This window comes from Catharus ustulatus, chromosome 38, assembly GCF_009819885.2.
Source record: "Catharus ustulatus isolate bCatUst1 chromosome 38, bCatUst1.pri.v2, whole genome shotgun sequence".
NCBI lineage: Eukaryota > Metazoa > Chordata > Aves > Passeriformes > Turdidae > Catharus > Catharus ustulatus.
Window position 1 is genome coordinate 328309 of NC_046258.1, and position 16111 is coordinate 344419.

Below are 16111 nucleotides of genomic sequence, written 5' to 3' on the forward strand. Positions count from 1 at the left end.
GATATGCTAATTTATGCAAATGAGATGGAAAAGAAATGATTCCATGATGCTCTGACCACGCCTGCTGTGTGAAAAGATGCAAATTTATGCTAATGAGACATAGAAGAAATGGCTCTGTGCTACTCTGGTCAGAATCACTGTGATGATTATGCAAATTTATGCAAATGAGACACAGGATGACCGATTTGGTGCTGCTTTGGCCACGCCCACTATGATAATTATGGAAATTTATGCAAATGAGAGAAAGAAGGTAGGACTGAATGCGGTTCTGACCCCACCCACCCGTCGGATATGCAAATTTATGTAAATGACAAGAGAATAAAGGACTAAATGCATCTCTGACCCACCCATTGGATATGCAAATTTATGCAAATGAATAATTGAAGAAATGGGTTTTTGTGCTGCTCTGGCCACGCCCACCATGTGAAATATGCAAATCAATGCAAATGAGAATCGGGATAGATGATTTTGTGCCAAACTGACCACGCCCACTGTGACAAATATGCGAAATTATGCAAATGAGGCAGAACAACTAATTGGGTGTGTCTTTGACCACACCCACTGTGGTAATTATGCAAATTTATGCAAATGAGAGAATAGATAACTCATGTTTGCTGTTCTGACCACGCCCGCACACCCAGTTATGCAAATTTATGCAAATGAGACTTCAATAAACAACAGTGTTGCGCTCTGGCCACACTCACTGTGTTGTGTATGCAAATTTATGCAAATTAGATGAGCAAATATTTTTATCCCACTCTGATCACGCTCGCCAATGCCAGACATGCAAATTTATGCAAATGAGATCAATCTCCCCTCCCAGTACAAACCAGTAAACCCCCCGTGCCCCGCCCACCCCAGAAATGACGTCACAGATATGCAAATGAGATGCAAACGAGGCGGAAAATTCCGGAACTTTATTGGGAGAATCAACGGCGGCGACGGAAACCTGGGGGGGAAACTGGGAGTTACTGGTTTGAACTGGGAGGGAACTGGGAGTTACTGGGACAAACTGGGATGAACTGGGAGGGGATTCTGGGGCAATTTTGGGGCTCTGAACTGGTTTAAACTGGTTTATACTGGTCTAAAGTGGTTTATACTGGTCTGAACTGGTTTATACTGGGTTATACTGGTTTGTACTCATTTAAACTGGTTTATACTGGTTTAAACTGGTCTAAACTGGGTTATACTGGTTTGTACTGGTCTATACTGGTCTGAACTGGTTTATACTGGTCTACACTGGTTCATACTGGTCTATACTGGTTTATACTGGTTTGAACTGGTTTATACTGGCTTATACTAATTTATACTTGTTTATGCTGGTCTAAACTGGTTTATACTGGTTCATACTGGTCTATATTGGTCTGAACTGGTCTCAACTGGTTTATACTGGGTTATACTGGTTTACACTGGTCCATACTGGTTCATACTGGTTTATACTGATTTATACTGGTTTATACTGGTCTATACTGGTCCATACTGGTTTATACTGGTTCATACTGGTTCATATTGGTCTATACTGGTCTAAACTGGTTCATACTGGTCTATACTGGTCTATACTGGTCCATACTGGGCTCACCTCTCTTCCCTTTCCTTTTCCCCATTTTTTGTTTTTTCCGTTTTTTCTTCGCCGGCTCCGACGACTCCTGGGGGGAAAAAAAATAAAAAAAAATTCAAAATTTTACCTAAAAAATTCAAATTTCACCCCCAAAATTTCAAAATTTCATCCAAAAATTTAAATCTTTAATTAAAAATTCCCAAATTTGACCCCAAAAATCCCCAAATTTGACCCAGAAATTTCAAATTTGACCCAAAAAAATTCAAATTTCACCCCAAAATCTCAAATTTCACCCCAAAAAATTCCCAAATTTGACCCAAAATTCCCAAATTTCAATCCCAAAAATTTTAAATTTCCCCTAAGCCCCAAAATTTCAACCTTCACCCCAAAAATTTCAAATTTTTTTCCTCAATATTCTGAATTTTTTCCCTAAATTATTCCTCAAAAATCCCAAATTTTTCGTGGAAATTTTGGCCAAAATTTTTTGATTTTTCTCCCAAAATTTTCCCTTTTTTCCTCCTTTTTTCTTTTTCTCCCCAAATTTTTTTCCAATTTTTTCTTTTATTTTCCTAAATTTTTTCCCATTTCCTCCCAATTTATTTATTTTTCACCCCCATTTATTTTTCCCAATTTTTCCTTTATTTTCCCTAAATTTTTCTTAATTTTTCCTTTTTATTCCCCTAAATTTTTTCTCTACTTATTCCCAATTTTTTTCCCATTTTTTCCTTTTTTTTCCCTGAACTTTTCCCCAATTATTTCCCCATTTCTCTTTTTTTTTCCCAATTTTTTTCCCATTTTTCCTTTATTTTTCCTTAAATTTTTCCTAATTTTTCCTTTTTTTCCCTAAATTTTTCTTAATTTTTCCTTTTTATTCCCCTAAACTTTTTCTCTACTTATTCCCATTTTTTTTCCCATTTTTTCCTTTATTTTCCCTAATTTTTTTCCCAATTTTTTCCTAATTTTTCCTTTATTTTACCCAAATTTTTACCAATTTTCCCTTTATTTTACCCAAATTTTTTCCCAATTTTTTCCTTTTTTTCCCCAATTTTTTTCCTAATTTTCCCTTTATTTTCCCTAATTTTTTCCCCATTTTTCCTTTACTTTACCTAAATTTTTCCCTATTTTTCCTTTATTTTTCTAAAAAATTTTTCCCAATTTTTCCTTTATTTTTCCATAAAATTTTCCCCAATTTTTTCCTTTTATTTCCCCAATTTTTTCCCAATTTTTCCTTTATTTTCCCTAATTTTTTCTTTATTTTTTCCTTTATTCCCCAAATTTTTTCCTAATTTTTTCCTTTTTTTTCCTAAATTTTTCTTTATTCCTTTTTTCCCCTATTTTTTTTCCCAATTTTTCCTTTTTTTTCCCAGTTTTTCCCAATGTTTCCAATTTTTTCCCAAATTTTTTCAAATTTTTTCCCAATTTTTTTCCCATTTTTCCTTTATTTCCCCCAAATTTTTTTTAATTTTTCCTTTTTATTCCCCTAAATTTTTTCTCTATTTATTCCCATTTTTTTTCATATTTTTTCCCATTTTTTTTCCCGATTTTTTCAATTTTTTTCCCAATTTTTTTCCCAATTTTTTTCCCTTTTTTTTCCCATTTTTTCCCCATTTTTTCCATTTTCCCGCCATTTCCCCCCAAGCCCCGCCCCCTTGCCCTCACCTGATTGGCCGCCTCCCCCAGGAGGGCGGGGAAAGCCCCGAACTTGGTGACGTCATCGAGCTCAGGCCCCGCCCCCCGCGGCCGCCGCGGCCTCCAGGGGGCGCTGAGGCGCTGCAGCATCGACTCCTCGAACTGCACCCTGAAAATGACCCAAAAATCCCGAAATTTCACCCGAAATCAACACAAAAAAATACACAACACAATCTTGAAAAAATCCTGAAATCCTTGAAAAAAAATCGAAAAGAAATACAAACAAATTGAAAAAAAAAGAAAAAAATTAGAAAACAAAAAGATTGAAAAACAATTAAAAAAAATAAAAAATATATTTAAAAAAAACCTGAAATAAAAAAAAATTTAAAGAAAAGAAAATAAAAAAACCAGAAAAAAAAACCTGGGAAAAAAGCTCAAAAAGAAATAAAAAAATCACAAAAAATGAAAAAAAAAGTTGAAAAAAATTGAGAAAAAATTGGAATAAGTTGAAAACAAAACTGAAAAAATATTGAAAAAAAATTGAAGAAAAAATGAAAAAAAAATCAGAAGAGAGAAAAAAAAGGAAATAAAAAAACCCAAAAAAAAAAAAAATCAGAAAAAAATTGAAAAAATATTTTAGAAAATTGGAAAAAAATTGGAAAAAATCAGAAAAAAATTTGAATTAAAAAAAAAAATCAGAAAAAAATGGAAACTGGATAAAAATAGAAAGAAAAAAAACCTGAAGAAAAATTTTTTAAAAAATCAGAAAAAAACAGAAAAAAAAAAAGAAAAAAATTTGGAAAAAAATTGAAAAAATAATTGAAAATAAAAAATCAGAAAAAACCTGGAAAAAAAATTTTAAAAATCAGAAAAAAGAATTAAAAATACAACTAAGAAAAATAGGAAAACAATAAATAAAAAACTAAAAAAAAAAAATCAAAAAAATTCAGAAAAAAACCAAAAAAGAACTTGAAAAAAATCTGAAAAAAATTGAAAAAAAAGAAAAAAAATCCCCAAAAATTGAAAAAAAAAACTCAGAAAAGAATAAAAAAAAAGCTCAAGAAATTACTTTAAAAAATCAGAAAAAAACCAAAAAAAAAATCGAAAACACCCCAGAAAAAATTTAAAAAATCACAAAAAAATTTAAAAAAAAATGAAAAAAAATCAGAAAAAAATCCCAAAAAATTACAAAAAAAATTCTAAATTTTCCCGAAATTTCCCCAAATTCTCACCTGTGTTTTTGATGATTTGGGGTCCGTGTGAGCCCCTCCCCCACCTCGAGGGGCCCCTCCCCCAGCTCCTCCCGCAGCTCCCGGATCACGGCCGAGCTCAGAGCGCGGCGCCGGGAACGGAGCTGGGAGCGGGAACCGGGGGAGGGGGGGTCTGGAAAGAGAAAATAAATTAAATTAATTGGTGAGGGTTTGAAAGTGAATTTTTTGGGATTTTTTGGGTTTTTTTTGTGAATTTTTGTGATTTTTTTGCAATTTTTTTGTGATTTTTTGGGGATTTTTTGTGATCTTTTGATGATTTTTTTGAAATTTTTTTGGGATTTTTTTGGGATTTTTTGTGATTTTTTTGTGAATTTTTTGTGGGTTTTTTGTTATTTTTTGTTACTTTTTGTGGGGTTTTTGTGGGTTTTTTGTGAATTTTTTGTGATTTTTCAGTGATTTTTTTTGGATTTTTGGGTGAATTTTTTGTGGTTTTTGTGTTTGTTTTGGGGGATTTTTTGTGATCTTTTTGTGGTTTTTTTGTGATTTTTTGTGATTTTTTTGGGATTTTTTGGTGATTTTTTATGGGTTTTTTTGTGATTTTTTTGTGGTTTTTTGGGGGGTTTTTGTGATTTTTTTGTAGTTTCTTTTGTGATTTTTTGTAATTTTTTGGGGATTTTTTTGGGATTTTTAAGTGATTTTTTGGGGGTTTTTTGTGATTTTTTGGTGAATTTTTTGTGATTTTTTGTGGGTTTTTTGGTGATTTTTTGTGGTTTTTCTGTGATTTTTCGTGAATTTTTTGTGAATTTTTTGTGAATTTTCTGTGGTTTTTTTGTGAATTTTTTGTGAATTTTTTGTGGTTTTTTTGTGATTTTTTGGTGAATTTTTTGTGGTTTTATTGTGATTTTTTGGGATTTTTTTGTGATTTTTTGTGATTTTTGGGTGAATTATTTGTGATTTTTTAGTGATTTTTTGTGGGGTTTTTTGTGATTCTTTTTGTGGGTTTTTTGTGATTTTTTAATAATTTTTTGTGGTTTTTTTGTGGTTTTTGGGTGAATTTTAGGTGAATTTCTCATGATTTTTGGGTTTTTTTTCAGTGTATTTTGAGTTAATTTCAGATGATTTTTGTGGTGAGTTTTGGGTAATTTTAGGTGTATTATGTGTAAATTTGGGATGAATTTTACGTGAATTTTTTTGTGATTTTTGGGTGATTTTTAGGTGAATTTTTCATGATTTTTTGGGTGTATTTTGGATGATTTTTGGTGTATTTCAGGTGATTTTTGGATGTATTTTGGGTGAATTTCGTGTCATTTTTGGGTGATTTTCGGGATTAATTTTAGGTCAATTTTTCATGATTTTTGGGTGATTTTTGGGTGATTTTTTTGTCTTATTTTTGTGATTTTTTTATGATTTTTGTTGGTATTTTTGTGATTTTTTTGTGATTTTTGGCGAATTTTTTGTGATTTTTTTGTTACTTTTTGTGGGGTTTTTGTGGGTTTTTTGTGATTTTTTGGTGAATTTTTGGTGATTTTTTGGTGAATTTTTGGTGATTTTTTTGGTGATTTTTAGGTGAATTTTTTGTGAATTTTTTGTGATTTGTTGTGGTTTTTTTGTGATTTTTTTGTGATTTTTGGCTGATTTTTTTCGGATTTTTTTGTGATTTATTTGTGATTTTTTTTGTAATTTTTTGGTCATGTTTTGTGGTTTTTGGGATGAATTTTAGGTGAATTTTTTGTGATTTTTGGGTGATTTTTTTGTGATTTTTTGTGGTTTTTTTGTGATTTTTTGTGATTTTTGAGTGACTTTTGGAATGAATTTTAGATGGATTTTTCATGATTTTTGGGTGATTTTAAGGTGAATTTTTTGTGATTTTTGGGTGATTTTTAGGTGGATTTTTTGTGATTTTTGGGTGTATTTTGGGGGAATCTTGGGTTTAATTTGGGTTTATTTTGAGTATATTCTGGGTTAATTTCAGATTATTTTTGTGGTGAATTTTAGGTAATTTTGGGTGTATTTTGTGTGATTTTTGGGATGATTTTTGGGATGATTTTAGGTGAATTTTTTGTGGTTTTTGGGTTGATTTTTTGGGTGTATTTTAGGTAAATTTTAGATTTATTTTGGGCTGAATTTGGGATGTATTTTGAGTGTATTTTGTGTGATTTTGGGATGAATTTTAGGTGAATTTTTTGTGATTTTTGGGTGATTTCTGGGATGAATTTTAGGTGAAATTTCCATGATGTTTTTGTGATTTTTGGGTGAATTTTTTGTGATTATTGCCGAATTTTTTGTGATTTTTGAGTGATTCTTGGGTGTATTTTGGGTGATTTTTCTGTGATTTTTTGGTGATTTTTGGTCATTTTTTCTGTGATTTTTGTGTGAATTTTTTGTGATTTTTGGGTGCATTTTAGGTGAATTATTTGTAATTTTTGGGGTGATTTTTAAATGATTTTAAGGTAAATTTTGGGTGAATTTTTTGTAATTTTTGGGGTGATTTTTTAATGATTTTGAGGTGAATTTTGGGTGAATTTTTTGTGATTTTTGGGTGTATTTCAGGTGCATTTTCTGTGATTTTGGGATGAATTTTAAGTGAATTTTTTTATGATTTTGAGGTGAATTTTGGGTGAATTATTTGTAATTTTTGGGGTGATTTTTGGATGATTTTTGGGTGTATTTGGTGTCATTTTGGTGTCACTCACCGCAGCTGACGGGCACCAGCCTCGGGGGGACGTAGCGGCGCCGCCCCCCCCCCAGCCCCGGGGCTTTGGCTCCGCCCCCTCGGCCTTCGTCGCTTTCATCGCCCTCGTCCTCTTCATCAGCGCCCTGAGGGACACGCCCACTGTAAACCACGCCCACTTCCGGGCCAAACAACACTTCCTGTTTTAGACCACACCCACTTCCTGTCTCAAAACAATAGCACTTCCTGTTTCAGACCACGCCCACTTCCTGTCTTAAACGACCCCATTTCCTGTTTTAGACCATGTTCACTTACAATCTTAAATCCACTTCCTGTTTCAGACCACGCCCACTTCCAGATCTCCAAATAACGCACTTCCAGGTTTAGGCCACGCCCACTTCCGGTCACAAACCAATCACTTCCTGTTTTAGACCACGCCCACTCCCACGAAAAACCAACCCGCTTCCTCTTCCAGACCACGCCCACTTCCTGTCTTAAATGACCCCATTTCTGGTTTTAGACCACGCCCACTTCCTGTCTCAAATCAACACCACTGCCGGTTTTAAACCACGCCCACTTCCAGTCTAAAACCAACTACTTCCTGTTTCAGACCACGCCCACTTCCTGTTTCAAACAACGCCCACTTCCTGTCATAAATGACTCTATTTCTGGTTTTAGACCACGCCCACTTCTTGTCTCAAATAAACACCACTTCCGGTTTTAGACCACGCCCACTTCCTGTCTTAAACGACCCCATTTCCTGTTTTAGACCACGCCCACTTACAATAGTAACACCACTTCCGGTTTTAAACCACGCCCACTTCCTGTCTTAAATGACCCCATTTCCGGTTTTAGACCACGCCCACTTCCTGTCTCAAATCAACACCACTTCCTGTTTTAGACCACACCCACTTCCTGTCTTAAATGACCCCATTTCCTGTTTCAGACCACGCCCACTTCTTGTCTTAAATGACCCCATTTCCAGTTAGAGACCATGCCTACATCCGATCCCAAACCACGCCCACTTCCTGTTTTAGACCACACCCACTTCTTGTCTTAAACTGATCAATTTCCAGTTTCAGACCACGCCCACTTCCTGTCTCAAATAAACATCACTTCCGGTTTAAGACCACGCCCACTTTATCGTCAAACCCCGCCTAGAGCGCCTCTTAAACCGCACCCACTTCCGGTCCATAAACCACGCCCACTTTCACAGCAAAGCCACACCCACTTCCTGTTCAAAACCACCCATTTCCAGTCTCAAGCCACGCCCACTTCCGGTCTCAAGACACGCCCACTTTAGGTCTTAAACCACGCCCACTTAAGTCTCAAACCCTTTTCAGTTAACTTCGTAAACCACGCCCACTTCCGGCCTGAAACCACGCCCACTTCAGTAATAAACCCCACCCATTTAACCCCTTCAACCACGCCCACTTTTGGCCTTAACCCCCACCCATTTAACCCCTTTAACCCCGCCCACTTTCCCTTTAAGCCCCACCCATTTTATTTAGACCACACCCACTCATTAAGCACCGCCCCTTCCCCTCAAGCCCCGCCCACTTCCCCTTTAAGCCCCACCCATATTTCCCCTTAGGCCACACCCCCTTACCCCTTAAACCCCGCCCACTCCATCCCTTTAAGCCCCACCCATTTCCCATCAGGCCACACCCACTTAACCCATTAAGCCCCGCCCCTTTTTCCTTTAAGCCCCGCCCCTTTCCCCACCTGCGCCGCCATGTTGGAAGGGGCGGGGCGGAAGCTCAGCGGGTCCTCGGCACCTGCAGAATGATTGACAGCTGTCACTCACAGGGGGCGTGGCCGCTCCCAGGGGGTGGGTGTGGCTGTGAGGGGGCGGGGCCTGCACTGACCACGCCCCCCCGAGGCCGCCGCCCTCAGCAGTTTCTCCAGGTGGTGTTTGAGGCGCTGTTCGAGGGGGCGGAGCTTCTCCAGCACCTGGGGGAAAGGGGCGGGGCTTAGAGTTAGGGGGCGGGGTTAAAGGAAGGGGGCGGGGTTAAGGTGTTGGGGGTGGGGCTTGGGAAATTCCAGCCCAAAATGGACACAAAATTTACATAAAATTAACAAAAAATTATCCCAAAATTAACACAAAATTATCTAAAAATTAATGCCAAATTAAGCCTAAATTTTTTAAATTAATTAACCTAAAATTAAACTGAAATTAACTCAAAATTAATTTAAAATTAAGAGAAAATTAACCCCAAGTTGCCCAAAAATTAACACAAAATTGTCACAAAATTAGCCCAAATTAATGCAAAATCAAACCTAAATTAATCTAAAATTAATCCTAAATTAACCTGAAATTAAACTGAAATTTACTCAAAATTAATTTAAAATTAACAGAAAATTAACACAAAATAATCTCAAAATTAAAACAAAATTATCCCAAAATTGACTCAAAATTATCCCAAAATTAACACAAAATTAATCCAAAATTGACTCAAAATTAACAAAAAATAAATACAAAATTAACATAAAATTATCCCATAATTAATCTAAAATTAATCCTAAATTAACCTAAAATTAAACTGAAATTAACTAGGAGTTAATTTAAAATTAGGAGAAAATTAACCCTAAATTGTCCCAAAATTAACATAAAATTATCTCAAAATTTACCCAAAATTATCCCAAAATTTACCGAAATTATCCCAAAATCAACACAAAATTATCTCAAAATTAACCCAAAATTAAAACAACTTTATCTCAAAATTAACACAGAATTATCCCAAAATTAACCCCAAATTATCCCAAAATTTACACAAAATTATCTCAAAATATACCCAAAATTATCTAAAAATTAGCACAAAATTAACCCAAAATTAAGACAAAATTAATCCAAAGTTAACACAAAATTATCCCATAATTAATTCAAATTTAACTCTAAATTAACCCAAAATTAAACTGAAATTAACTCAAAATTAATTTAAAATTCAGAGAAAATTAGCACAAAATTATCCCCAAATTAACACAGATTTATCTCAAAATTTACCCAAAATTATCTAAAAATTCACACAAAATTAATTCAAAATTAACCCAAAATTAATGTAGAACCAACACCAAATTAACCCATAATTAATCTAAAATTAACTCTAAATTAACCTAAAATTAAAACGAAATTACTTCAAAATTAACTTAAAATTAAGAGAAATTAACCCTAAATTGTCCCAAAATTAACATAAAATTATCTCAAAATTAACACAAAATTATATCAAAATGACCCCAAAATTAACTTAAAATTATTCCAAAATTAAAAGAAAATTAACACAAAATTATCCCAAAATTAACATGAAATTATCTCAAAATTAAGAGAAAATTATCTCAAAATTAACACAAAAATAACCCCCAAATTATCCCAAACTTAACACAAAATTGTCCCAAAATTAAAATAAAATTTAGACAAAATTAACTCAAAGTTATCTCAAAATCCCAGCCCAGGACCTCCCAAAATTAACCCAAATTCCCCACAAAATCCCCTCAAATCCCCCCAAAATCCCCTCAAATTTCCCAAAATTCCCCCCAAAATCCCCTCAGAACCCCCTGGGACCCCCCAAAATCCCAAAATTCCCCCCAAAACCCCCTCAAAACCCCCTCAAGACCCCCAAAATCCCCCAAATTCCCCCCAAACCCCCTCAAATCCCCCCAAAAATCTCCCAAAAATCCCCCAAAATTCCAAAAATCCCCCCAAAACCACCCAAAAATCCTCTCAGGAACCCCAAAAATCCCCCCAAAATCTGCCCCAAAATCCCAATAAAATCCCCAAAATGCCCCCAAAATCCCCATAAAATCCCCAAAATTCCCCAAAAATCCCCAAAAATCCCCAAATTTCCCCCCAAACCCCCCCCAAAATCCCCTCAAATCCCCCAAATTCCCCCCAAATTCCCCCCAAATTTTTCCCCCCCCTCACCACTCTGGTCTCCAGCAGCCTGTCCCGGGCTCCCCCCGAGCCCCCCAGGGACCCCCCCCGGGCCTTGGCGCAGCCCAGCAGGGCCAGGTCCTGCAGGTAGCTCAGGAGGGCGTGGCAGCGCACCTGCACCAGGGACACGCCCTGAGGGACAGAAAGGAGGGGTGGGGGAGACCAAAAAATAAAAATTTATACTCAAAAAATCGAAATTTCCACCCCCAAAATCTTGGAAAATTCATTAAAAATTAATTCTGTGAGAGCGCCCCCTAGCGGACAGGAGGACCCCAAAAAAAACCCAAATTTTATCCCCAAAACCTTGGAAAATTCATTAAAAATTAATTCAGAGAGTGACCCCTGCTGGACATGAAGAGTAAAAAAAACCCCAAATTCCCACCCAAAAAATCCCAAATTTCCACCCCAAAAAATTGGAAAATTCGTTAAAAATTAATGATGAGAGAGCGCCCCCTAGTGGACGGGAGGACCACAAAAAAAAAAAGAAATTTCCACCTAAAAAACCCAAAATTTCCACCCAAAAATAACAAATTTCCACTCAAAAAATATTATAAAATTATTCCTAAAAGAGCGCCCCCTAGTGGGCGGGTGGACCAAAAATAAATTTTAAAATTTTAGGCCCAAAAATTTGGAAATTTAACCCAAAATTATTCATGAGAGAGCACCCCCTAGTGGGTAGAAGAACACCCAAAACCCCCCAAATTTCCACCCCAAAAACTTGGAAAATTCATTAAAAATTAATGCTGAGAGAGTGCCCCCTAGTGGACAGGAGAACCACAAAAAAAAATGAAATTTCCACCCAAAAAATCCCAAATTTTAACCCCAAAAACTTAGAAAATTCATTAAAAATTAATATTAAGAGACCACCCCCTGTTGGACAAGAGGAGTCCAAAAAAACTCAAAATTTCCACCCAAAAAATCCAAATTTCCACCCCAAAAATCTTGGAAAATTCATTAAAAATTAATGCTGAGAGAGTGACCCCTAGTGGACAGGAGGACCCCCCCAAAAAAATAAAAATTTACACACAAAAAGGAAAAATTTACAGCCAAAAATAACAAATTTTCACCCAGAAATGAATTCGAAATTAAACTTGAGAGAGCGCCCCCTAGTGGACAGGAGGACCCCAAAAATTCCAAAATTTGCACCCAAAAAACCCAAATTTCCACCCCAAAAATATTAAAAAATAAACTCAAAATTAATTCTAAGAGAGCACCCCCTGCTGGACAAGAGGAGTCAAAAAACCCCCAAATTTTTACCCAAAAAATCCCAAATTTCCACCCAAAAATCCCAAATTTCCACCCAAAAAATATTAAAAAATTAATGCTGAGAGAGCGCCCCCTAGTGGACAGGATGACCCAAAAAATTCTAAAATTTTAAGCCCAAACATCACCAAATTTACACCCAAAAATCCCAAATTTCCACCCCAAAACGTTGTAAAATTAATCCAAAAATTCTTTACAAGTGATGCCCCTTACTGAACAAGAGGAGTCCAAAAAAACCCAAAATTTCCACCCAAAAATCCCAAATTTCCACCCCAAAAATCTTGGAAAATTAATTAAAAATTAATGCTGAGAGAGCGCCCCCTAGTGGATGGGAGGACCACAAAAAAAAAAGAAATTTCCACCCAAAAAATCCCAAATTTAAACCCCAAAAACTTGGAAAATTTATTAAAAATTAATTCTGAGAGAGTGCCCCCTAGCGGACGGGAGGACCCCAAAATAATCAAAATTTTTACCCTAAAAAACCCAATTTTCCACCCAAAAAATCCCAAATTTCCACCCCAAAAAAATTAAAAAATTCACCCAAAATTACTTTATAAGTGGCACCCGCTACTGCACAGGAGGACCCCAAAATCCCCAAATTTTAACCCCAAATATTTAAAAAACTCACCCTAAATTAATCCCCTCAGAACCTCCCCACAAAAAAAATCCCCCAATTCCCCTCAGAAATCCCAAAATCTCCTCAGAAACCCCAAAAATCTCCTCAAAAATCCCCATAAATCCCCTTAAAAATCCCCAAATTCCCCTCAAAAATCCCCAAAATTCCGCTTAAAAATCCCCTCAGAAACCCCTCAAAAATCCCCAAAAATCCCCTTAAAAAACCCCAAAATCCCCTCAAAAATCCCCAAAAATCCCAAAAATCCCCAAAATCCCCTCAGATCCCCCCTAAAAATCCCCAAATCCCCTCAAGAACCCCAAAATCCCCTAAAAAAATTTTAAAAATCCCAAAATCCCCTCACGCCGCCCCCCCACGTTACCTCTTTGGTGTCCAGCTGCCCCCCCCTCACTCTCCGCAGCATCTCCCGCCCGTGCGCCGCCACTTCCGCCGCCTGCAGAGGCCCAGAATCGTCATTTTGGGGCGATTTCGGCGTTTTTTTGGGGTTTTTTTTGGGTTTTTTTGGGGTTTTTTTGGGGTTTTTTAGGGTCTCACCTGCGCTCGCAGCGTCTCCAGCAGCGCCACCGCCTCGGACGCCGCCATGTTGGAAATGAGCGTGAGGGGAGAGGGGAGCGACCAATCAGAGCGAAGCGCGCGGAGCGTTAACCAATCAGAGCCCCCATGGGAAATGATTGACAAGTAAACAACCAATCACAGCGCCTCAACGAGGCTCGCTGACCAATAGGAGTAGAGAAAGGCGGGATAAGAGTCCCCGCCTTAATGGGGGCTCAGCCAATAGCAGTGGGAGAAGTGATGATTGACAGGCGTTTTGACCAATGAGAAGCGAGATTTTACTCGCCCTCAGCTCATATTCTTAAGGTGGTCGCGACCCCGAAAATTCAATTTTTTTAACACCAAAATTTAAATTTTTGCACCAAAATTCCGGTTTTTCACCCCAAAAATCCCCTTTTATCCCTCCACAAAATCACCCCGGATGTCCTAAATCATCTCTGATTTTATTGCCCTGAAATTCTCCCCCGGGTTTAAAATTCTCCCAATTTTTGCCGAATTTCACCCAAATTTTTTCACTTTCCTCCCAATTTTTATTCGAATTTTTCTCATTTTTTCTCAGTTTTCACCCTATTTCTTCCCCCCTAAACTTTCCCAAATTTACTCAATAATTTCATTCAATTTTGACCCGAATTTCCACATTTTCAACCCAAATTCCCACATTTTTTACCCAAATTTCCACATTTTTTACCCAAAATCCGTATTTTTTGGTCCCAAATTTCCCCATGTTTTTACCCAAAATTCCACATTCTTTTATCCAAATTTGCACTTTTTTAAACCCAATTTTCCTGTCATTTTTTCTTGATTTTGACCAAAATTTTCAAATTTTTAACTCAATTTTTTTCATTTTTGAGTCAAATTTTTTCAACAATTTCCTGAATTTTCATCCAAATTTTTTCCACATTTTGACCCAAAATTTCCTCCAGTTTTGACCCAAATTTTTGAATTTTTACACCCAAATTTCACATTTTTCACCTAAAATTTCATTTTTCTTCCAATTTTTTTCATTTTTGAGCCAAATTTTTTCTCCAATTTCCCCAAATTTCATCCAAATTTTTTCCAGATTTTGACCTAAAATTTTCTCCAGTTTTAACCCAAATTTTTGAATTTTTACACCCAAATTTCACACTTTTCTCCCAAATTTTTACATTTTTCACCCAATATTTTTTATTTTTGAGCCAAATTTTTTCAACAATTTTCCCAAATTTATTCCAAATTTTTTCCAATTTTGACCCAAAATTTCCTCCAGTTTTGACCCAAATTTTTGAATTTTTACACCCAAATTTCACGTTTTTCACTTAAAATTTTACATTTTTCACCCAATTTTTTTCTATTTAGAGCCCGATTTTTTCTCTAATTTCCCCAAATTTCACCCAAATTTTTTCCAGATTTTAACCCAAAATTTCCTCCAATTTTTACCCAAATTTCCATACTTTTAACCCAAATTCCCACATTTTAAATACAAATTTTCTCACTTTTAACCCAAATTCTCACACTTTTTTCTCCTAAAATTCCACATTTTTCATCCAAATTCCCTCTTAAATTTTTCCATTTTCCCACCCAAATTTCTCCAATTTTTAACCCAAATTTCCTCCTAAATTTCCTCATTTTTGACCCAAATTTCCACATTTTACCCCAAAAAAACTCAATTTTCCACCATTCTTTTTCTATAACTTTTATTATTTTTATTCCCCTTCCCCTCCACCCCCCCAGAAATTTTTTTTGTAATTTTTTTTGGGGAATAAAACCCCGAAATTTTATTTTTTTTTGTCATTTTTTCAGCGCCTCCTCGGGCTGCGGCTGCGGCGCTTCCGGGACCCTCCGGGGGGCGCCCTCGGCCCCGCCCCCCCCGCGCTGGCCCCGCCCCTTTCCGAGCTGGCCCCGCCCCTCCCGTTGTGGCCCCGCCCCTCCCGTTGTAGCCCCGCCCCCTCCTCTCAATTTCTGCTTTTTTCACCCAAATTTTTGGCGTTTTTGACCCAAATTTTTGCGTTTTCCAACCAAATTTTTTCCTCCCTGAACCTTCCTGAATTTAACCCAAAGTTTTCTCCGGTTTTGACCCAAATTTTTGAATTTTTACACCCAAATTCCACATTTTTCACCTAAAATTTTACATTTTTCCTCCAATTTTTTTCATTTTAGAGCCAAATTTTTTCTACAATTTTTCCAAATTTCTTCCAAATTTTTTCCAGAATTTGACCCAAATTTTCCTCCAATTTTGACCCAAATTTTTGAATTTTCACACCAAAATTTTTAATTTTAAATTCTAATTTCCAAACTTTTAACCCGAATTTTCACATTTTTTCCTCCTAAAATTCCACATTTTGACCCCAATTTCCTCAAACTTTAGACCCAAATTTCCACATTTTCAACCCAAATTTCCACAACTTTTCCACCCTATTTTCTACCATTTTTTAACCCAAATTTCCTCATTTTACCCCCAAAAAAACTCAAATTTTCACCACTTTTTTTCTATAACTTTTATTATTTTTATTCCCCTTCCCCTCCACCCCCCCAAAAATTTTTTTTGTAATTTTTTTTTGGGGATAAAACCCCGAAATTTTAATTTTTTTTTCAATTTTTTCAGCGCCTCCTGGGGCTGCGGCTGCGGCGCTTCCGGGACCCTCCGGGGGGTGCCCTCGGCCCCGCCCCTCCCGCGCTGGCCCCGCCC

At 36.4% G+C, this 16111-nt stretch overlaps 1 protein-coding gene across 2 annotated transcripts; it reads right to left on the bottom strand.

The window, feature by feature from the left end:
- Window positions 1-884: 884 nt before the first annotated feature.
- On the bottom strand, window positions 885-13495 carry NGDN (neuroguidin). 2 transcript variants are annotated; one of them, XM_033084389.1, is made up of 10 exons: window positions 13429-13495; window positions 13256-13327; window positions 10989-11129; window positions 8938-9022; window positions 8795-8847; window positions 7092-7215; window positions 4420-4570; window positions 3218-3356; window positions 1580-1646; window positions 885-949 (listed from the first exon to the last, which is right to left on the bottom strand). In XM_033084389.1, the coding sequence occupies exons 1-10, from the start codon at window positions 13474-13476 to the stop codon at window positions 930-932; spliced, it is 900 nt and encodes a 299-aa protein (XP_032940280.1). In that variant the 5' UTR covers window positions 13477-13495; the 3' UTR covers window positions 885-929. The 2 variants fall into 2 exon arrangements, with proteins under 2 accessions (XP_032940280.1, XP_032940281.1); XM_033084390.1 differs by lacking the exon at window positions 10989-11129.
- Between the last annotated feature and the right edge of the window lie 2616 nt (window positions 13496-16111).